The following is a 25,120-nucleotide window of genomic DNA, read 5'->3' as shown; positions in this document are numbered from 1 at the left end:
CGTTCACCTTAGGCGAGTCACGTTCAAACTGAGTTGTTTCCCGCGGATTCTCAGTGCCCCATATACAGACATTGTGACGGTTGACTTTCCCGTTAGTGTGGAAAGTTGCTTCATCACTAAACACAATCTTTGAAACGAAAGATTCATCTGTTCCCATTTGAGCAAGGATAAAATCACAGAAATCGATTCTTTTAATCTTATCAGCTGCAGACAGTGCTTGAACCAATTTCAGATGATAAGGTTTCATAACTAACCTTTTTTGTAGGACTCTCCATACAGTTGATTGTGGAATTTGCAGCTCTCTGCTAGCTCTGCGAGTCGATTTTCCTGGGCTGCGAACAAATGCTTGCTGGATGCATGCTACATTTTCATCACTCGTTCTCGGCCATCCAGAACTTTTCCCTTTGCACAAACACCCATTCTCTGTAAACTGTTTATACCAACGTTTAATACACCACCTATCAGGAGGTTTAACACCATACTTTGTTCGAAATGCACGCTGAACAACTGTCGTCGATTCACTTCTGCCGTACTCAATAACACAAAAAGCTTTCTGTTGAGCGGTCGCCATCTTAGCATCAACTGACGCTGATGCCTAGTCGACAGCGCCTCAAGCGAACAAATGTACAACTAAATGAAACTTTATAGTTCCCTTAATTCGCCGACAGATAGTGCTTAGCTCTGCCTTTTGTCGCTGCAGAGTTTTAAATTCCTAAAGTTGTGGTAATCACCCTGTATTTAATTTTGTAAGCTGCTTGGCATTTTATTAGCCACAAAGAGTACTGTTATCTGTTCCAGATAAGAGTGGGTCTGCTATCTGCACAAATATTGTTTTTTCCTGTAAATTTCCCACCACGTCGAAACTTCCAGAGATTTTAAGCAAATGAATATGTGTGAAAATATGTCCATTCCACCAATTTACATCAAATACAGAAGCAAGATACTGGTTGGGTTGGATTGCCATTAAATGTTTCACTGCACTTACATTACTACCACATGGTGAACTACTGTGACTTGTTCTAAAGAAATTCTGTTCCACACTGATGTTAAAATTCCTTAAACTATAGCAGATATTGGGAAATTCATTAAAATTTTGTATCAGATAGCAGACCCATATTAAAATATTGACTATGTTTCATTTCTGTGGTTGGTCATTTGAGTAACTTGTTTAATTCATCCAGAAAGATGTGTGCTGATACTGTAACACCCAATCACTGATAAAGCAGTATTGTAGCCAACACTTTTTGATACATCATTATACAAGGTTGTCAGCAACAGTTTGAAAAGCTTGAAAGGATGTTGCAGTGTACGTTGCGCTGAGAAGTAATTGTTAAGAAAAAAATTCTATATAATGTGCTGTTTCGAAATTAATTAGCACTGAAGTTAGCCAATCAGGCCAAAGCACATGAAGATTCGAGTGGTCCACCAGATACAATTATTTTCAGTTGTTTTCATAGTGTAGATGATAACACTTGAGGCTGCACAGCCTTTGACTCGGGTTCAATCCTTTCTGCCGTCCTATGACCAATTTGTCGGTGAATTGTGTTTACTTCATTGTATGTATTATTATGCTGTAACTGTTCAGCTTTAGCAAATCAAACAAGGAACATGTTTGGTGACATTGTCTGTGGTGGGGTGCTTGAATTTCCAATGGCCTGATTGACTAATTTCAGTGCTAACTAACCCAGAATGATGCAAAATATCAACAGGATGAATAGTTGCAATATCACTTGGCTTCTTTCCCAATGCGATCTTTGTACTGCATCTTCGGTAATGAAGGAGAAGTTTTCAAAAAAGTCTGTTGACATAATCAGTTCAGTTTGATATCTTCTGTGGTCACTTTAAATTGCTTCCTCTGGTGTTTAGCAGTGTAGTGTTAATTAAGAAGAACCAAAATATTCACTTTTCTTTCTTCTATTAATTAAGAAGAACCAAAATATTTGCTTTTCTTTCTTCTACTTTCAGCTGCATTGTTTCTGTGTAAATCCTTTGCTTGCATAGACTTAATCTTTGAGATCAATATTTTCAAATTTAGAAACATCTTCCATACATTTTTTCAGGGCCTCTGATCCTGGATATTACACAGCAGTGAAGCATACGGTCCTTCGATTCCAAACTACATGATTTTACTAAGCAACACATTATAAACTTCCTTTTTCTGCGCCATGTATTGACATTAATTTTAAATCCTGATACACTGTGCACACACAAACTGAATGTTAACCTGCTCTGGATACTGGTATGTAGCACTTTGAACGTGATTCACAAAATTTTGGAAATCCATCTTCTGATCCATTTCTGGTGAGCAATCTATATTTCTTTCAAATTGCTCAGTAGCAAGTTTCTGAACTTTTTCTCTCTTACTTACATGAAACTTTTTCTTTCTTACCTAAATGGAAACAATCTTTTTTACTGGGCAAATTTTACTAACTTCTTGATGTTCAAAAAATTCCATAACCTTTTGAATTATGTTGGCTGGAAGCTTATTTACATACTTGGTTCTTGTTGGTCCAATATTTCTCTTTTTCATCATCAGGCTCCTTGCTGCTTTTGCCATTTTTTCTTTTACATAAAATTCTTTCATAGTCTTCTTGATTGACCATCTTTGAAGATGGGAAACTGCGGGATCCTAGTTCTATTAAGTCAGGAACAATGGCTTGCCAAACTTGAAGATTTTTTTGTGTGTTTTGTGTTCTGAAGAAAGTAGTCCTTGTGAAAATAACTCTAATGGCTACACTAAGCTATAGAAGCAGCTGAAACTTGATAGATGTTCATGCAGTTTCATTACACACAGTCTACAAATTTCAACAAAAGGGCTTGGACCTTTTAGCTCAGTTCACATAGAACTCTTATACTACACTGCTCTTTCTCTCTCTCTCTCTCTCTCTGTCTCTCTCTCTCTCTCTCTCTCTCTCTCTCTCTCTCTCTCTCTCTCTCTCTCTCTCTCTCACACACACACACACACACACACACACACACACACACACACACCATATTCATAATGTTTATCCCAACCTACAGGGTCTGTTTCATGATTTGGCAAATTTGTTTTATCTAAATTTGTGACTGAATGCCCTTGTCAAGAAACTTAAGGGAGAAGAGATCTGGGCACCATCTGTCAGTGAATTGTGTTTACTTCATTGTATGTGTTAGTATGCTTTAACTGTTTGTGTATCACTTTCCTGAGGTGAACATTGGGGCCAGTCCACTGTTTGCCTTCACAATCATGGAAACCATCTAAAAATCACACTTAGACTGGACAGTGCACATATTTGATCCAAATCTCGCTCACTTCCTTGTCTCACAAGGTAGTGCACTGTACATTAAGCTATACGAGCAGGTTTCTTATGTCTATATTATTGAATACATACACTCGAGAGTGAGTGGCACAGTGGTGGGTTCATGTGTTGCTGGGTGGAAGATGAAAGAAGGAATGAACTGATGGCTGGCTCCTTACACCTCAGCAACAGGTATGGGATGCTAATCAGTGTTGATAACACCTCTGAGCCACCTTTGGATGCCTCTCCTGTTGGGCCAGCAACTGATTGTCCTGTCAGTCTGAACAAGAGCAGAGGTTGGATATGCTAATCATTTGAAGATCGAATGTTAGGCAGGTGATGGGATAGCCTGCAGGGCAGGAAAAGGTGCCAGTGAGCACTCATTATGTTTGCCAGGGGGTCCCACCTGTGACGTGGAGGAGTCCTTGTTGGTGGCTGTCGAGTGCACTGGGTGTAACCAGCTGCAACTTTGGCACATGTCAGCATAAGTAATGCTGTGCTTGGGTGCTGAGGCCCTCTTCAACTCTTTTTGGCAGATGGCTTATTTGGTGAAGGCAACTAGCATGCATGCAGGATGCAGGTAAGCAGCATCATATGGTTCTCTGATTTGGAGCAGAGTACAAGGTCTATACTAGTGGCTCAGATGTCTCTGTGATAGTTATCAGATGTGAATTTCTGAAACTCCACTGTTGATTGAAGAATTGTAGGGTTCCCCATAATAGGTTAGGCATGCACTATACACAAGAAGTGACTACTAGGGTAGCAGTAGGCCCCTCTTGGAATGACATGTGAACTGCCTGCCAAAATCGAAGTTACATCAGCTACAAGGCTCTCAGAGAATGCTCATCATCACAGATCAGATATAGAAAAGGTTCATATGATTTTAGTAAATTGCAGAGCATCCAACAAAAGGTCCCAGAATTAGTATCACTTATTGAAGGTTATAATACCCTGACAGTAATAGGAACAGAAAGCTGTGTGAGACTGGAAATGAATAGCAATGAGAACCTAAGTTCAGATTGGCATATTTATTGTAAGGAGAGGTTAGTTGCCATTGGTGGTGGCGTTTTTATTGCAGTAAAGAATTTGATAATATGTAGCAAAGTTATCACAGACATCAAAGGTGAATTAATGTAGGTGAAGTTAGGCATCAAAGGTTAGTCAAAAATGTTAATCGGATGCTTTTATACATTGCCTGGGTCTGGAGCCATAGTGGTAGAGCTCCTCAGAGAGAACTTACAGAATATCATTAATAATTTTCCTGATCATACTGTTGTAATGGTTGGAGGTATAGATTGAGAGAGTGATGCTATCAAAACTGGTTCAGAGACAAGGATTCATGTGGTATTATTCTGAATGTCTCATCTGAAACTTACTTTGAACAGATAGTTAGAGAGCCAACTAGTGAAGGTAGCATCTTAGCCCCCACAGCAACCAAAAAATTTTGGCTTATCGAATCAGTTAATCTAAAGGAAGGTATCAGTGATCATAAGGCTGTGATGGTAACTGTGAATACAGGTTTTACAAGGAATATTAAGAAATGTAGGAGGATATTTTTGCTTAGCAAAAGTGACAGGATACAAATTGCAGGGTATCTGAGAAGTCAGCATCAAATATTCAGTAATGACATCGAAGATTTGGAGCACAAATGGAAAAAAATCAAAAGCATCATTCAGTATGTCTTGGACAAGCATGTTCTGAGCAAGATCTTAAGGGATGGGAAAGACTCACCCTGGTTTAATAGCCATGTTAAAAAATTTCTCTGTAAACAAACAGAACGTCATCTCATATTGAAGAGAAACCAAAACCTAGTTGATAAACTAAAGCTGAACAAAGTGAAAATGAGCTTAATGGGCGCAATGAGAGAAGCAGTCAGTGACTTTGAAAGAAAAATTTTGTCAATCGATGTAAGTAAAAACCCTAACAGGTTTTAGTCTTATGTACAATCAGTAAGTGGTTTGAAATAATCTATTCATTCACTCAAAGACCTTACTGGCACTGAAATGGAAGATAACACAGAGAAGGACAAAATACTGAATTTGGTCTTCCAAAATTGTTTCATCGCAGAGAATCATAACATAGTCCCTTTTTTCAATCATCGTACTTAAGTCAAAACTGCATATACTGAGATAACTGATCATGGAATAGAAAAGCCACTACAATCACTTAGCAGTGGAAAGACATTGGGACTAGATGAGATACCTGTAAGATTCTACAAATATTATGCAAAATAACTTGTGCCCCTTCTAGCATCAGTTTATCAAAGATCACTGGAGCAATGATGTGTACCTAGCGAAGGGAAAAATGTGTGTCATTCCCATTTTCAAGAAGTGCCTCAGGACAGAGGCACACAATTACAGACTTATATTACTGAGGCCAGTGTGTTGTAGAATTATGTAACATGTTTTATGTTCAAGAATTCTGATATTTTTGAAGAATAAAAATCCTGCAAATAGAGATCCCACAGAACTCAGCTCACTCTGTTCCTCCATAAGATCTGTAGTGCTGCAGAAAATGGCACTCAGTGTGATGCCATGTTCTTTGACTTCAGGAAGGCATTTGACACCGTCCTCCACTGCTGTATAGTGAGAAAAATACAAGGTTATCAAGTATCAGACCAGATTTGTAACTGCATTCAACATTTTCTTGCAGACAGAATTCATATGTCCCTCTTAACAGAAGAAAATTGACAGATGTAAAGGTAACTTCTGAAGTACACCAAGGAAGTGTGACAGGACCATTATTGTTTGTGAAGTATATAATTGATCTAGTAGAAAGTGTTGGATGCTTTTATAGACTGTTCACAGATGATGCTATTGTCTACAGCAAATTAGCAGTGCCAGAAGACAGTATTGATGTGCAGAATAAATCTGTAGAGGTCTGATCAATGGTGCAGGCTCTGGCAGTTGACCCTGAACGTAAATAAATGTAACATATTGTGCATACACAGGAAAAGAAATTCACTACTGTAAACCGCAATTGATGAGAAAATGCTGGAAATAGTATCTAACAGTAACTATCCGTAGTGACCTTAAATGGAATGAGTTTGAACTACCAGGTTGGACTGATAGAAGATCTGGAGAAAATCCAACAAAGAGCAATGCATTTAATATTGTGATCATTTAGTTGGGACAAGAGCATTACCGAGATGCTCAACAAACTCCATTGTTACAAGAGAGGCGTTTTGCAACACAGAGAGGTTTACTATTGAAATATCAAGTGAGCACTTTCCAGGATGAGTCAGACAATATATTACTTCCTCACTCTTACATCGCACATGAAGAGAAAATTCAAGAAATTAGAGCCAATATAGAAGCTGTTTTTTCATTAATACCAAATGTGTAAATCGTTCCAACTGTATATTGTTAATACTGCTTTAATTCCTCAATTCATTTTTCATTTATTACCTCAATTCATTTTTAATTTATTACCTTTGTAGTCCTCCCCCCCCCCCTCACCCCCCTCCCCGCCCCATGAACCATGGACCTTGCCATTGGTGGGGAGGCTTGCATGCCTCAGTGATACAGATAGCCCTACCATAGGTGCAACCACAGCGGAGGGGTATCTGTTGAGAGGCCAGACAAACACGTGGTTCCTGAAGAGGGGCAGCAGCCTTTTCAGTAATTGCAGGGGCAACAGTCTGGATGATTGAACTGGCCTTGTAACACTAACCAAAATGGGCTTGCTGTGCTGGTACTGCAAACGGCTGAAAGCATGGGGAAACTACAGCTGTAATTGTTCCCAAGGGCATGCAGCTTTACTGTATGCTTAAATGATGATGGCGTCCTCTTGGGTAAAATATTCCGGAGGTAAAATAGTCCGCGATTCGGATCTCCGGGCAGGGACTACTCAAGAGGACATCGTTATCAGGAGAAAGAAAACAGCATGGAACGTCAGATCCCTTAATCGGGCTAGTAGGTTAGAAAATTTAAAAAGGGAAATGGATAGATTAAAGTTAGATGTAGTGGGAATTAGGGAAGTTCAGTGGCAGGAGGAACAAGACTTTTGGTTAGGTGAATAGAGGGTTATAAATACAAAAAATAGGAGTGCGGGTAAGCCACTACAAACAACATAGTGAAAGCATTATTGTGGCCAAGATAGACAGGAAGCCCACACTTACTACAGTAGTACAAGTTTATATGCCAACTAGCTCTGCAGATGATGAAGAAATTGATTAAATGTATGATGAGATAAAAGAAATTATTCAGATAGTGAAGGGAGACGAAAAAATTTATTAGTCATGGGTGACTGCAATTCGATAGTAGGAAAAGGGAGAGAAGAAAATGTAGTAGGTGAATATGGATTGGGGTTAAGAAATGTAAGAGGAAGCCGCCTGATAGAATTTTTCACAGAGCATAACTTAATCATAGCTAACACTTGGTTCAAGAATCATGAAAGAAGATCGTATACATGGAAGAAGCCTGGATATACTAGAAGGTACCTCAGGGAGTCACACCTAGTGATACGTGGCTGGCGACCACGGGGCCCCGAGCTGAGTCCTGGCATTGCTTCCACTTACTTATGCCAGGCTCCTCACTCTTATCTTTCCTATCTGGCCACCCTCGGCCAGCTCTTGTTCTTTTCCGACCCTGATGCTATTAGGTTTCGAGGGCTAGGGGTCTTTCATTTTCCAGCCTATACTTCTCATGCAGCGTCTGACCCGGAGCGGGCGGCTGCAAAAGGCGTCTGTATCCCATGTTAGGGGCGGCCTCCAGAACTGCGGAAGGCAACGGAATACCACCGCAGATTATCTTCCCTGCATAATGCAGTCTCCATTTTATGCACAAAAAATGGCTTCCTCTCATGTTAAATCAGTGTCCGGAGGTAAAATAGTCCCCCATTCGGATCTCCGGGGGGGGGGGGGACAACTTGAAAGGAGGCAAAAAATCAAAACGAGAATTGGTACCTGGAATGTCAGAACTCTGCTACAAGCAGGAAAACTAGAAAACCTTAAAAGAAAGATGGAAAAGAATCATATGGACCTCATAGGAGTTGCTGAAGTAAGATGGAATGGACATGGAGAGTTGCAGTCAGATGAATATGTATTCTACTACTCAGGAGGAGAAGTAAAAGGAATTAATGGAGTAGGAATGATTATGACAAAGGAATTGGCTAAATGTGTGGAATATGTAGACTATGCAAATGACCGGGTTATTGGTGTAAGGCTGAAAGGAGCACAAAAAGATTTACTGATTGTCCAGGTGTATATGCCAACTTCAGAACATGATGACCAAATTGTAGAGGAAACGTACAATGTAATAGAGAGAATAATGGACGAAAATAAAAAATGCTGCAAAATAGTAATGGGAGACTGGAACGCCATTGTGGGAGAAGGGAAAGAGGGAAACATAGTAGGCAGTCATGGTCTTGGAAAGAGAAATGACAGAGGTGAATGGTTAATTGACTTCTGCAGGGAAAGGCAGCTGATAGTGGCAAACACATGGTTCAAGAACCATAAGAGGAGGCTCTACACTTGGAAATCACCAGGGGATAAATATAGAAACCAAATCGATTTTATACTGGTAGAAGAAAGATACAGGAATGGAATCAAGAAGGTGCACACATTACCAGGTGCAGATATTAATAGTGACCACAACTTACTTATGGCAGAAATAGAAATAAGAATGAAAAAACTGAAAAAGGCGACAATGGTGAAGAAATGGGATCTAGAGAAGATAAGGTCCAACAAAGAACAAATTACAGAAATGCTGTCTCGGGACTTTCTAAACACATTACGAGACAAAGAAGCACCTGATAATGCCAACGAGTACTGGAATATGCTGAAAGAAGGAATCATTAAAGCAGGACAGCAAAATATAGGATATGTAAAAGGGAAAAGGTCAAAAAAACCATGGGTCACACAAGAAATGATTTCCAAGATGGAGGAGAGAAGAAAATTGAAGAACAAGAACACTGAAGATGCAAGAAAGATATACCGAAGGTTAAATAACGAACTGCGAAGAGAAACAGAGCAGGCTAGGAAAAAATGGCTAAAAGAGGAATGTGATGAAATTGAAGAACTGGACAGGAAAGGAAGATACGACTTACTATACAACAGAGTAAAGACTATGACATGGGAACAAAACAGAGCAGGAAGTGCTACTATGGAAATTTTGAGTAAAGACGAAGAGGTAGTGTATAAAGATCGTGACGATGTTCTCCAGAGATGGGAAGAATATATAAAAGAGCTATATGACACAAATAGCAAACCAGAAACTCTGGAACTTGAATCACACAACAGTGTAAGTGATGAAGAGAAAGGACCGACCATCATAATGGAAGAAGTAAAGTCTGCTATTGCTGCAATGAAAAATGGCAAAGCAGTAGGTACAGATACAATACCGGGAGAAATACTAAAATGCTTGAACCACAATGGAATAAGAGAAATATTGAGATTATGTAATAAAATACATGACAGTGGTGAATGGCCTGAGGACTTTTTGACAACAGTAATGATTCCATTGCCGAAAAAACAAGGAACCAAGAAATGCAGCGAGCACAGGACAATCAGCCTCATTTCACATGCAGCCAAAGTGATGTTAAGAATAATTAATAAAAGACTTGAAAAAGTAATAGAGGAGAATCTCGGCGAGGAGCAGTTTGGCTTTAGACGGAATACGGGCACCAGAGATGCAATAGGGCTCCTACGAATCTTAGGAGAAAGGTTTATTGAAAAAGGAAGAGACCTATATATGTGCTTCATCGATTTAGAAAAGGCATTTGACAATGTGGTGTGGGACAAGCTGGCGACTATTATGAGGGAAAAGAGAGTGGACTGGAAAACCAGAAGACTTATAAACTCATTGTACCTTAATCAAAAAGTTTCAGTTAAAGTGAGAGGAGAAAGTACAAACTGGATCAGACTAGGGAAAGGAGTAAGGCAAGGATGCTGTTTATCACCTACTCTTTTCAACCTGTACTTGGAAAATATGATTGACCAATGCTCATTAGATGACAAAGGAGTAGAAATTGGAGGAAGAAGAGTAGGGTGCTTGAGATTTGCTGATGACATGGTCCTTCTAGCCACAGGGGAAAAAGAATTACAGGATTTGGTGGACACCATTGCAACTAACGGAAAAAAATATGGAATGAAAATTAACACAAATAAAACAAAAGTATTGGCAATAGGAGGAAATAAGGAACTAAAAATTGTGCTGAATGGAGAAAAACTAGAACAGGTGCAAAATTTTAAGTATCTTGGAAGCAGGATAGACACCGACTGGAAGTGCACCACAGAAATTAAAACAAGGATAGCAATGGCAAAAGAGGCGTTTTATAAGAAAAGGAGAATCTTCTGCAGCGGTATGGACAGAGAACTCAGAAAGAGACTCATAAAATGTCTTGTATGGAGTGTTCTTCTATATGGCGCTGAAACATGGACTATGAGGAAAAAAACAGAGAAAGGCTGGAGGCTTTTGAGATCTGGACATGGCGGAAGATGGAAGGAATAAGTTGGATGGACAGAGTAAAAAATGAAGAGGTACTGAGAAGAGTGGGAGAAAAAAGGCAGTTACTAGATGTAATAAAGAGAAGAAAAAGAAATTGGATTGGGCATATATTAAGAAAGAATGACGGACTGATAAAAACAGTTTTAGAAGGTTATGTAGAAGGGAAAAGGAAGCGAGGAAGGAAGAGATTCCAGATACTGGATGACATGATGGACGGTACAACATACAGCAGCCTTAAGAAGGAAGCAATGGATCGCAGAAAATGGAGAGGCAAAGGACCTGCTAATATAGCAGATAACTGATGATGATGATGATGACTAGAAGGTATCAGATAGATTATATAATGGTAAGACAGAGATTTAAGAACCAGGTTTTAAATTGTAAGACATTTCCAGGAGCAGATGTGCACTCTGAACACAATCTATTGGTTATGAACTGTAGATTAAAACTGAAGAAACTGCAAAAAGGCGGGAATTTAAGGAGATGGGACCTGGATAAATTGACTAAACCAGAGGTTGTACAGAGTTTCAGGGAGAGCATAAGGGAACAATTGACAGGAATGGGGGAATGAAATACAGTAGAATAAGAATGGGTAGAGTTGAGGGATGAAGTAGTGAAGGCAGCAGAGGATCAAGTAGGTAAAAAGACGAGGGATAGTAGAAATCCTTGGGTAACAGAAGAAATATTGAATTTAATTGATGAAAGTAGAAAATATAAAAATGCAGTAAATGAAGCAGACAAAACGGAATATAAACGTCTCAAAAATGAGATCAACAGGAAGTGCAAAATGGCTAAGCAGGGATGGCTAGAGGACAAATGTAAGGATGAAGAGGCTTATCTCGCTAGGGGTAAGATAGATAACGCCTATAGAAAAATTAAAGAGACCTTTGGAGAAAAGAGAACCACTTGTATGAATATCAAGAGCTCAGATGGAAACCCAGTTCTAACCAAAGAAGGGAAAACAGAAAGATGGAAGGAGTATATAGAGGGTCTATACAAGGGCGATGTACTGGAGGACAATATTATGGAAATAGAAGAAGATGTAGATGAAGATGAAATGGGAGATATAATACTGCATGAAGTGTTTGACAGAGCACTGAAAGACCTAAGTCGAAACAAGGCCCTGAGAGTAGACAACATTCCATTAGAATTACTGACAGCCTTGGGAGAGCCAGTCCTGACAAAACTCTACCATCTGGTGAGCAAGATGTATGAGACAGGCGAAATACCCTCAGACTTCAAGAAGAATATAATAATTCCAATCCCAAAGTAAGCAGGGGTTGACAGATGTGAAAATTACCGAACTATCAGTTTAATAAGTCACAGCTGCAAAATACTAATCTGAATTCTTTACAGACAAATGGAAAAACTGGTAGAAGCCAACCTCAGGGAAGATCAGTTTGGATTCCGTAGAAATGTTGGAATATGTGAGGCTATACTGACCCTATGACTTATCTTATAAGATAGATTAAGGAAAGGCAAACCTGCGTTTCTAGCATTTGTAGACTTAGAGAAAGCTTTTGACAATGTTGACTGGAATACTCTCTTTCAAATTCTGAAGGTGGCAGGGGTAAAATACAGGGAGCGAAAGGATATTTACAATTTGTACAGGAACCAGATGGCAGTTATAAGAGTCGAGAGGCATGAAAGGGAAGCAGTGGTTGGGAAGGGAGTGAGACAGGGTTTTAGCCTGTCCCCGATGTTATTCAATCTGTATATTGAGCAAGCAGTAAAGGAAACAAAAGAAAAATTCAGAGTAGGAGTTAAAATCCATGGAGAAAAAATAAAATCTTTGAGGTTCACTGATGACATTGTAATTGTGTCAGACACAGCAACGGACCTGGAAGAGCAGTTGAACAGAATGGACGGTGTCTTGAAAGGAGGATATAAGATGAACATCAACAAAAGCAAAACAAGGGTAATGAAATGTAGTCGAATTAAGTCGGGTGATGCAGAGGGAATTAGAGTAGGAAATAAGTCACTTAAAGTAGTAAAGGAGTTTTGTTATTTGGGGAGCTAAGTAACTGATGATGGTCGAAATAGAGAGGATATAAAATGTAGATTGGCAATGGCAAGGAAAGTGTTTCTGAAGAAGAGAAATTGGTTAAAATTGAGTATAGATTTAAGTGTCAGGAAGTAGTTTCTGAAAGTATTTGTATGGAGTGTAGCCATGTATGGAAGTGAAACATGGACGATAAATAGTTTAGACAAGTAGAGAATAGAAGCTTTCGAAATGTGGTGCTACAGAAGAATGCTGAAGATTAGATGGGTAGCTCACCTAACTAATGAGGAGGTATTGAATAGAATTGCGGAGAAGAGGAGTTTGTGGCACAACGTGACTAAAATAAGGGATCAGTTGGTAGGACATGTTCTGATGCATCAAGGGATCACCAATTTAGTATTGGACAGCAGTGTGGAGGGTAAAAATAGTAGAGGGAGACCAAGAGATGAATACAGTAAGCAGATTCAGAAGGATGTAGGTTGCAGTAGGTACTGGGAGATGAAGAAGCTTGCACAGGATACAGTAGCATGGAGAGCTGCATCAAACCAGTCTCAGGACTGAAGACCACAACAACAACAACCTTTGTAGTTTTTATTTATATCATGCATATTTAGCAGTTGACCATCATAGAATGGGAGACCATTATCTGTGCGAATTACACTTTGATTTTGTAATCTCATTCTGTCTATGAAAAGTTACCAATAGCAGCACTGATCCTGTTGTAAATTGTACGAGGGAAGTTAGATTATATAAAATGATAAGGGATTCAAATGGCCGGCTGGTGTGGCCGAGCGATTCTAGGTGCTTCAGTCTGGATCCGCGCGTCCACTACGGTCGCAGGTTTGAATCCTGCCTCGGGCATGGATGTGTGTGATGTCCTTAGGTTAGTTAGGTTTAAGTAGTTCTAAGTTCTAGGGGACTGATGACCTCAGATGTTAAGTCCCATAGTGCTCAGAGCCATTTGAACCATTTGACTCAAATGTAGCTCTAGAAATGCATGCTCTGAAAAATTAAAAATTCAAATCTCCACATAGCATTACCATATGCTACATGCAAGATAAGAAGTTTTATAATACACCAAACTGCTTCATATATAATTCAATATTACCAGTTGGAGCTCTGTATGTTGTGACTATTACTGTTAATTTACCATAAAAATCTTACTTCTGAAGCACAAGCTTCAAAAGAATGGTTAGAGCAAAGTCTTTAGTTAGCAATGATTTTATATTTGTATCTGTTCATAATGTAAATGGAAACTACTCTCTCCATAGCTGACCAGCAGTAGCTAGATACTAAGTGATATACATTAATACTCAGTACATCTGTATTGGTGATCAAATGATGTTCAGAAACACATATTATGTTGACATAGTTTGTAGAGTGCAATTCATCCAAACAATTCAGTAGTCAATATATTTTATTCTTTAATGTTCTAATGTTTTGCTGTGATAAGTGTACTTTAAACTCGTTTCTGTCTTCAAGTGTATGAGGTTCCAAATTTTCAGTTATGTAAAATTATTTTAATGCTTATAGACTGACATCTGAGTTTCCCCTAAGGAATGTTGCTGGCCTTCACCAGTAATTACAAGGACACTACCATGACTTTCAGTGTTGCTCCACCATCCCTTTCCCGTTGAAAGATTATTTCATAAGCCCTCCCAATTTCCCTTCCCGTACCTACTAGGAAGCAGGCCATGACTCATAAAACCTACAGGCCAGAAGCATCGTCGGAAACCAGATATACATTTGACCTTATAACTGAGAAAACCAGGCAATCTAACTTGATGCTGGCTTAACTCAGTGAGTTGTGCAGATGAGGCTAATCGGTATGCTTTGAAGCAGAAAGAAGCTTAACATTTGTATAGTTTGTTGCTGAAGCTATTGTTACTGGGTCGCTCTTGATACTGTAGCCCTGAGCCCTGTCGGTACTGTTTCTGCCACATGCATTATCATAATATTTTCCCTAATTCTCCCTACAACAACTAGCCCACATCTCTTCCATGACTGCTACCTAACACCAAGACTTTCTTACTTTCTCTGGAACCACAGGTTTCCTCTTGAAGGCATGCTGTGCCTTGGGCACACCTAAGTCTACTGGTGACTTTTCCTTTTCCAACCAAGATAGAATGGCAAAGCTGTGATGAAACTACCAGATACTGTTCTCTTCCTGTAGTCTCTGTTTCCTGCTACAGCTTCCCACTTCTCACTATCCATCTCCTGGAAAAAAAATCCTAGCTACAGTCATAAGCTAAGTTATGTGGCACATTACATTATCAAATCCCAAGACAGTTAAAAAAAGGACCTAGAGAAACATATATGTGATATGAAATGAAATACAAATCAGAAAATGAAATCTTCAGTATTGCTTACAGATCTGAATTTTGGACTGTACCAATTGGAGTACCACAGGGAAGTGTTCAAGGAACTCTCTTACTTCTAATTTGTGTGAAAGACATCAAAATTCCAGTTAGTAGAACTCATATAACACTGTTTGCTGATGATAGAAATTTTTTTGTAACTGATGTAAACCTAGTGTTGTCAACATCTGCAACTAGAGTTATTCTATCTACCAAGACAACAGTAAATTCCATGGCTATAACACCAGAAACAAAAACAATCTACATTTCGAAATGAAACGTCTCACTCTGGTACAAAAAGGAGTTTACTACTCCAGCATTAAGCTGTTCCATGCTCTACCACTACATATCAAATGTGTTCATACAGAACTGCCAAAATTTAAACAAGTTCTCAAAGATTACCTGACAGAGAAATCTTTTTATACTGTGGATGAATATCTGAAAGAAAATGTATACCATCACTAAACTTATTGTGTCTAGAAGTAGTTCAATTGATTTTATTGTGCATTTGTGCATTAGCACACTTTTTGTAAAAAAAAAAATTGGCTGTACCTGTATTTACTCCTGTAGGCCTAATATCTGATTTAACTTTGTGCTCTTATCTTTAACCTTTATTTGAAACTCCTTTTTCTGTTAAATGGTTGTTATGTTGTCTAGCTGACATTGTATCTATTACTGTGTTTATAGTATGTCTTACTTAAACTATGTACAATTTGACATTGAATTGCCTTGTATTTATTATAAGTTTAAATTGAAACCTGTACAATTTGACACGTTCCATATCCTTGTGATTGACTCACTAACTGGATCTACGGAACAAGAAATGAATGAATGAATGAATGAAATATTTACAAAAATGGGTTGAAATGAAGAACGTAACTTTAAATATTTCAAAAACTAATTACATCCATTACGGGAAAACAGTCACAAAATGACCTGGACCTCGGAATACAAAATAAATAAGTTAAGAGAGTAGCTGTCACAAAATTTTTAAGTGTCCAAACGGATGAAAATTTAAATTGGAAAGCCCACTGTCTCACTAACAAGTTAAGTTCTGCTTGCTTTACACTATGTGTAATTAGTAATGTGTCTAGTAAACAGTGTAGCAGAACTGTCTACTTTGCTTACATTCACACTGCTATGACCTACAGCCTCACTTTCTGGGATGACAATACGACAAATCTAAAAACCATCTTCACACTAAAAATGAGCTGCCAGAATAATTACCAACAGTTCAAGGCTAACACTCTCCAAGCAGCTATTCCAAAATATTCTATCTTTACCAATACTCTGCATACAAAATGTAAGTAACAGAAAAAGGTGCATTGAAAATTTCAAAACCAAATCAGATCTGCATTCATATAAAAAACAAGAATGTACAATGATATCCATGTGTAAAGAGTAAACAACGCTATTGTGCAGAAACAAATAAACATTCAAGGTACAAAATTGTATAACAAACTTCCAGCATGTATTAAAGAAATTTAAAAAAATTATCTACATTTAAGAAAGCAATATTCAAGGTTTTAGTGATCAGCTGCTATTACAGTGAAATGAATACCTCAACAACCTATCAGCAAATAATTACATTCGTGTAATATGTTGATCTCATACCCCACAGACAATGTCAATAGTATTTTCTGTCAAATGTTTGCTATGATCTGAATTAATATTCTGAACAATAAGAGTTACAACTATTACTTGTTTTTATTAAAATCTCAACAAATAAGTATTTCATGAAAAATATCTTCTATGTAATTAATAAAAGTTGTATATGCAATTTTAATGTAACATTGTGTAGGGTACTGTGCACTTTTGTATATGTAGGGTACTATACATCCTTATATTTGTACATGTGTATATTTATTTATTTATTTTTCTATCCTTCGTATTTTATGATGAAATCCATACATTTATAAATTGTCTCTGGATGAATAAACTGCTACTACTACTAATACTACTACTAATGTTTCATCTAGACTGGATACTAATGTGTATGTAAAAAGATCACAATCTCTTTAAACATACACTTAATACTCTTGAAAAATGGTTTGATTTGTGCTCTTGAAAAATGGTTTGATTTGCACACTTAAAATAATGGTAGAGATACTTAGTCATAGAAATTATATGCTGAAATGGTGTAATATCATCATGAAAAAAGGACAGTAGAAAAATTTTGGTAATCAATCAACAAGGTGTAGAATTATATTTCACAGTTTATAGCAACTATACTGTACCGAAAAGTTTTTTTTTACAGTTACATAAAAGTGATTCACAAATTGCAAACCACGTATGGCTTGAGATATGCTCGGAGACATGGCGTCTGGCAATTAGATGATCCTATGTACCTACCATACATATGGGGCAGTTCTCAGCTCATAGGTAAGAGAAAGGAAATGACATGTATCTTTTAAAATGTATATTATTTGCAAATCCCTGACCCCACCCCTTTCAAGGCTTTATCACAGATACAAATATGTTGACAAATACACACTTTCTCTCTTTAAACATTTTTTTGGAAATCTTATCTATGGTGCACAATTATACAGTATCATTATTGTGTTCTGTTTCATTGTACTGCTCACTCGTATGCAATACTAGCTGGGGTACCTGGATTCACTCAGGAGCTTGATACAAGACTGTGTGGTGGTTGGAATAAATGGATTAAAGTGTGTGAGGTAATTTTTTAAAATGAAAACTTATTCTAACTATTTACAGTACTTGTCAATGTGTAACAAGTAAAAAAGAAATATTGAAAACATATTCTAACTTTTTGCAAACCTTGTTTGTAAACAATATTTTTGTTTTGTTATACAGAGTATATATGTCCAAATTTTTTGGATTTCTTACTGAAAAGTGAGCTACATACAACTGACCCTGAGAGAAACAGAAGTCTTTGAGGTTGATACCACACTATTTTAAAGTCTGTCCTTGCACTTTGTTAATTGGAAGACTGTAGACTAATTTGCTTGGAAATTGCAGTCTTTAAAATTGGAAGGGCAGTTCAGTAGTATGCTGGGGATAAATGTGTTTCCTTTGTACTTTCCAGTCACAAGTTCGGCTTCGATGATGTTCTTTGATAGCTGTTTGACAAACATCCTTGTTCCATTACATAGTTTTGGTGAGTTGAGATTTCTGAGTAGTGTGGTCAGAGATCTAATTTTAAGTTGAAGACAGTGTAATGGCATTGCTGATACCTGCAAAGAGTTTGAAAATTCTGTAGGGAAGTTCCCACTTTTTTCAGTATTTACTATCGTGTCAGTCATTTGTATATTCTCTCTTCACTGGGAATTTTCTTTTGAATAGTAAAGTTGACATTATTGCCAATATTATTTTTAGTTGCCAAAATTTCCGTTTCAAATAGCCAGTCCATATTGGTATAGTTGTGAACAATGTTCGCATAAATTTGGTTGATGTGTTCGTTTTCATAAAAGTTGTTAGCAAAATGTGTTCTTGTTTTGTCTTTCGATTGTTCAACTCTCATATTTTTTGTTAGCTACAGTATTTGTATTTGTGGCTAGAGATGTGAAATTTTTTTAGCATGTGTTGATTCATCTTCTGGTGTTGACTTGGGGTACCTGGAAGAGTTTGTCAAAAATCTCCAGAGAGTACATGTAGAGCTCCTCCCATCACTTCAGAGTTTCCTCACAAGTCTTGTAATGTTCTGTCCATGGCATTGAGTGATTCTTTTATGTGCCATTGTGCATTTGTCCCAAAGGATAATTTTAGACTGCTTTAGAAGTTAACCTCATCCAGAGAGTTTACATGCCAGGAACTGTTCTTCAGATGCATTCATTGGTAGTTGTAGGGTGGAATGGGCAGTTCATCGGTGCTTGCATCCCAAGTTGTACTAAGGTCCGGTTGTTTATTGCTAAACATTTATCTTTTCGGCAAATGATTGTTTCATTGAAAATGTCATCACTGAATTTGATGGTCAGGTCAGGATAAGCTTGTAGGATTTGGTACAGTATGTCATCACTCATGCTCTCTTTGAAGGAGTTCTATAGCTGTTTTGGATTTGATAGATTACATGTTGTTAGAATTATGGTGAATAAGTCTCTCATTTGTTTAGCTGAGGCTGTGAGTGAGGCTTCTTGTAGTTTTAATTCCCAGTGGTTGTCTTTTTCAGTAGTCCTAAGCATTGGCATGCTTGCCTGTACATCTGGCATAGGTAACTGTCAACAGTCTGGAGATCTGTGAATTTTGGTGTAGCACCATCTGGAGATAGAAACATCGGCGCTGTGCACCAGTTTTCATGATTCCTAGATGATCTTCTACTTGAATTCCTTGTTTTTATCATTGAAAAAATTTGTTTGTTGTGGTCCACATATAATAGGTAGGGATATTAACATACAGTATAATGTTTTCGCAAATGTATCCATTTAGCACAGTTAGTAAAAAGCTGTTAATGTTGTGTTCTGAGGTGGTGTGCTTGTAATTTTGCTGGTGGTGTTTTTTATGAAATAAACTCTCTGTTCCCTGTCCCTGTTTTCCAAATGTACTCTAGATATTGCACAGTTGGTTCATGTTCATGTATGGGAAAACCAAAAATCCGCCATGTAGCTTTGTTACCGTTGATGTATCTTCCCATTTGGTACATGAGGATCTCATCATTTCTGTTTTGTTGTTCACTGTCTTTGGCTATTTGAAATACTGCCCTGTCACTGTGGAGGGTATGTTCACATACTTACAGACTTATTTGAAAGATTTCACTGACCTGCAGTATTCTGCAGTTATGTGTGCTTGGAACGTTTTGAAAAGTAGTGTGTTATGTGGTACTACTGATTGATTATCTATTTCCAGTTCGTCACTGCCTCATATTCATATTTTTGCTGTGTAGTCACTGTTTTCAGGTGATCATCTTCTGTATTCGGGATAGCCATCAAGTCTAGTGTTTGTGTTGTACAAGTATAGTTTTGGGTATCTTTCTGTACATTTTTCAACATTCATATATGACGAATTCGGGTTTAATGGCCTGCATGGTCCATGAATTATGCTTTTCACTACTATGCCATATAGCTCCAGATCTTCTAGTGGATTGGGAAATCCAGTTTGGATGATTTTGTCGATACCCTTGGGATGAATTCTGTGAGTGAGGCAGTCCTCATTTTTGCTATTTGATTGCATGCATCCAGCTTCTAATGCTTCCAAACATGTGGTATTTTGTAATGCCTTCAATAAATCTCATTTGTGTTCGTCAGAAAACTTAGACTGTTACGTAATGTCAGTGCATGGGAGTTTGTCCGTATCTTAGTTGTTCTTTCATTTCTAGCCATGATGAGTTGCACGTGAATGTTATGAAGAAGTCTTATGTAGGTCAAGGATCTTGAGTGTATTCGTGCATGTGTCTTGGACTTCCCATGTATGATGAGGGTAAGATTACCATTGATCCAATCTCTTCATTGTCTCCGACATTCATGACTGCATCTAGAAGGTGAATGTATTCTTCCACACGTACTTTCTTCTGATTCAGTCTTATGTAAAGCATCCACTCTGCTTCTATTATTGCATGCATATCTACGAGGAATTGTTGGAATAAACAGCGAATGTTGAGAATGTGATTGTATACTTCATTGTCTCTGGTCATTAAGCAGTAACTATAGAACTCCTTGGAAGTGACTTTTTATTTGTTTCTACGCCTGCTTCAGGCTGGATTTTTTCACATTAAAATGATATCCATCCTTTCCATGCAGAAATATTAATAGATATTGGAGGGCATCATATGAATGATGTGTGTCTGCAATATGTTGTAGTCCTTCTCTTCTTCGTTGTAAAATATGTCACAGCTTGTGTTTTCATTGTTCATTGATGGCAACTTTGCCTATCTGAGGTGTGTTAAATCAATGTTTGTGTTCTCCAGGTGATCTTTTGTTGGCTTGAATTATAACTTTATAGTCATCAGAAATCATTCGGTCTAGTGCTGTTTTGAATATGTGAATCAGTTGATTGTATTTGTGTAAGATCCTCTGTTCATCTTGGACTACTTCTCATCTCAATCCACTGATATTTGTGCATGACTGATAAATGTCTGTTTCTTCATTTCTGATGAAATATATGCGTAGAAATTTATGGTCTTCATTGGGAAGTGGTAATAGTGATCCCATGTTGTGGTAGATTTGTCCTTGGATGGAAAAAACATAATTGATTTCATCTCTGTTAATGTTGATTGAAGTAACACTGAAAGAAATCATTTGGAAGTGTGTATTGTACACTTCCTTGTTCATGTTATGTAAAAATTCCTGCAGAGGTGCTGCCAGTGGTGGTAATCAAATTTTTTCATTCATGTAAAAGAATCCTGGTGTTTCGATACTGAATTTTTTCATATTGCAGAATTGGCAGATGTTATCCACTTCTCCAATTACTGTGTGTTTGAGTTTGTTATATTCATTTGTTGAGTCTTTGTGGAATGCTTAATTTGTTAGGTTGTATTGTTTACTTACCCTCAACTGCGTTTCTCATAGGGTGATATTTTAATGACTGCCTTGAGTTCGCTGTCTTTTATGATGAGATTCTATCACAGTTCTTGACCACTCAATTCATTTATTTTGTTGTTCTTCAGTTTTTCTGCCTTTCACAGTGCTCATTGTCATTCATTGGGCACTTAAACATGCTTCATGATCTTCCTTTGTTTTGGTTTTTCTCTGTTCTTTTTGTTTTCACTGTTTTGCTTCAGAACTGGCAAGATCTTCTCCTCTTCTACATCTGGTCATTGTCTAAAATATAAATCAAACCAACTTTTACTAACAAATACTCTAAGTATCATACAGATAAGGCTTACCGGCCAATGATCTTCTTCAGTGCGGATGCACTCACATTGTCCAAACTCTTACGGGAATCGGTAGATTGACTGCCCCTAGTTGTGAGTGTAGTGGGCAGGGGCACTACAAATGTAGTGTGTGGACAGTAAGTTGGAAGTGTGGGTATCATGGGGAGTGTGCCAGAGATAAGTCCCTGCAGTTGCATTATCCTCTGTGTCCTCAGTGGCTCAGTCGGACAGAGGGTCTGCAATGTAAGCAGAAGACCCCGGGTTCAAATCCCAGTCGGGGCATGCATTTTCAACTATCCCTGTTGATATTTATCAATGCCTGTAAGCAGCTAATGGTCTGGATTTCAATGTAATTTCACTCTAAGTACACTTAACACACTTTATTTTTGATCTATATTCAGTCAATCACTTTGACTACTCACACTTCACTGGTTGTTTTATTCACTCACTGCACTACGTTTTCAGTTCCTCCCTTCATCACTGATGTGATGTGATGTCGTGTGACTAGATCCCCCTGTCAGATAGACCGTTCACTGGGTGCAAGTCTTTTGATTTGATGCCATTTCAGCGACTTGCGTGTCGATGGGGATGAAATGATAGTGATTAGGACAACACAACACATAGTCCCTGAGCGGAGAAAATCTCTGACCCAGTTAGGAATCAAACCCGGGCCATTAGGACTGACATTCCGTTGCACTGACCACTCAGCTACCGGGGGGCGGACTTCGTCACCGATAAGAAACTGACATTCTAACCCGCACCAGGTCTTGCTTTGTACACCCCTACCAATGGGTGTGGAATTTTTGTGAGTGTTCCACACTATTTCCAAACATTCCAGAACATCCCAGATCATTGCGGAACATTCCGGAATGTTGTGGAATATATTGAATGTTTTGGAATGTTCTCAAATACTTTCAAATCTTCTGGAATGTTCTAGAAATCTCTAGAAAGTGAAACATCCTAGCCCTTATATCTCAAAAGTATGCCCTTTAGGTAAAAAATGAGAACCTCCTTTACGGATTGGGGTTAGAGGGCTAACACATCTTGTAACTACCTTAATTTTACTGGGACTGTAACTTTTAACAGCATGTACACTGTACACTTACTTTTATAATATGTATTGATTAATATTGGTTTCATGTGCAGATATAAAACTCTTTGACAATCTACCAGACCCACTACTAGGATTTTCAGCTCCTGGGTAAGCATTCTTAGGTCCCTCCCCAACCTTTTGTTATAAGCTTTGGTTTTTTGGATAGTCAGAAAATGTAATACAAAAAAATCAAACAAAGCCTTTTTATGATACTTTTTAACTGTTGAAGTTTACATAAATTCAATACTCCACCAACTTGTACTTTCTTCCAAGGTTTTTCTAGATGCAAACTCTTTTATAACCCAGTATAATCCAATGAGCAGGCTAACTCTGACTCTTATTATGATTTTAGTTAATCTAGCGAGCCATTCTTGACACATTGTAATTCTCAAGCAATTCTTAACCCTTGTAGGAATGCTGAACAACCACCCTGCTTGGGCAACAGTAACAGGCAAAATACAGAGAATCCATAAGGCTACCATTATATTTGGAAATATTTATTAAAATTGCATTCTTAAAGAACATTGAGATGGTGCAGAGGGGGTAGTGGCTCAGAGTCAAAGTTAGCAGTATGAATCTTCTTTAACTGCAAAATTTCTCCTTTTGAAAACTCTTTAATAAACTCTGTACAAAGATGCTTTTTTTTCTATGCTCTTTCATAATGTAGAATCATGACAGATTATGTAGTTACATTAGAAACCAAATGTGTTCATCAGGTTGTCTGTAGCAGCATACGTGATAGTTAAGTTCGCAACAACTGTATCTAGAATAACAATGAAAACATTTAGTTTCAAACTGTCATCTAGGCTCACATATAAATCTTCTTCTGATGTTTCATCTACAAAGCATTTATTTTTGCCTTTCATTTCTCTGCATTGCATACTGTTGCATTCATTTGGGTGATATTCCAATATTTTCCCCTAACATGCAAATTTATGTATAAGTACTATCCCAGTTATTTCTCAATTTATTTACTCCCTTCACTAGATTACTAATATCAGCACTTTCAACATCTACTGTGGCTTCCTTTGCACAAAGCACAATGTTATGTGTGTTAATTGTATCTAATACTTTCTACTACACTGAAGGCATTGTGACGCACTGAAATTATTTCAAATACTTCTGAATGCCCTTTGGTTCAGTATGTGCCTCTTATATCAAATTAAAGTTAAAAGCAAGTTCATCTGCTCTTCATAACCCTGGCAGATGCTTAGCAAATGTACTCAGGGCATCTATCTGCACAGACCATCTCTTTTCTGTAGCCCTTGCAGGACGATCCAATATTTTCATTATAACTTTCCATCATTGGGGACTAGAGTGAAAAAAAATGAGTTTTTGAAATGATTCTGAAAAAAGAGACTACACTATTGCAGCTCTCTGCAGCATGGATGCCACAAAGATTTAATGATTGAGTACCAGAAGGAGAAAAATCGCCAATGGATTTTCTTTTAATTACTGCACTTAAGCTCCCTATATATGCAACTCACATAGCCCCCATTGTCGTCTCTGCCGATTAAAGTCTGAAAGCTGTAAGACATAACGTTTCAGCTTCTTGCAAATCATTTTAGCAATTGACTGAAGAGTCTTCTAGCCACAGTCAGCAAAGTTGAAAAAACACTCTCTAATTCTATATTGGTTCTCTTCATTAATGGCAGTGAAGTACAGTAGGGAAATATCTTGCTCCCTTTGGGCATCATCAGGAGCTGCATCTACTATAATAGAAAAATATTTATTATATTAAACCTCTGTTAAAATAATTTGGTGAACAAAGTCTCCAGCAATTTCAAGAAATTCATTCTGAATATGGCATGATATATAATGAACCATGCATTTTCCTCCTTGCTGTGACACTTCAAATTTTCTTAAATGCTCATTCATCGATGGAACAAAATTCACAAAAAAAAAGAAACCCAAGAAACTGCCATTTTGATGATCTCCAACAGAGTCCCTATCATCTCTTTCAAACCTAAATTTCTTTCCACAAGAAAAAGAATCACTTTGATTACACAATGCAATACTTTAGTCCAGTACTGCTCTTTGATTACAACATTTTGGTCTGAAAGATTTTCTGTAGCTGAACTACTATTTCTAATTTGCAAAGTACAAAGTGCAAAGTACAAAATTTTGTGTCCACTCACTTTTTGTTTTAGCTTTTTCCAGTCTTTTGATAACCCTA

General features: G+C 37.7%; 1 protein-coding gene across 1 annotated transcript in view; it reads left to right on the top strand.

Annotated features, from left to right (window-relative positions):
* The window catches only part of LOC126484551 (serine/threonine-protein phosphatase 2A activator-like), a 340,077-nt gene that overhangs the window by 207,927 nt on the left and 107,030 nt on the right, over nucleotides 1-25,120 (top strand). Inside the window, exon 5 of the mRNA XM_050108109.1 lies at nucleotides 17,343-17,467. Within this exon, the coding sequence (XP_049964066.1) occupies nucleotides 17,343-17,467 (125 nt within the window). The remainder of the gene's footprint in view (nucleotides 1-17,342; nucleotides 17,468-25,120) is intronic.

This window comes from Schistocerca serialis, chromosome 6 (genome assembly GCF_023864345.2).
Source record: "Schistocerca serialis cubense isolate TAMUIC-IGC-003099 chromosome 6, iqSchSeri2.2, whole genome shotgun sequence".
Classification (NCBI taxonomy): Eukaryota; Metazoa; Arthropoda; class Insecta; order Orthoptera; family Acrididae; genus Schistocerca; species Schistocerca serialis.
Note: the sequence above shows the minus strand (reverse complement) of the source record. Positions and strands in the feature narration are given on the sequence as shown.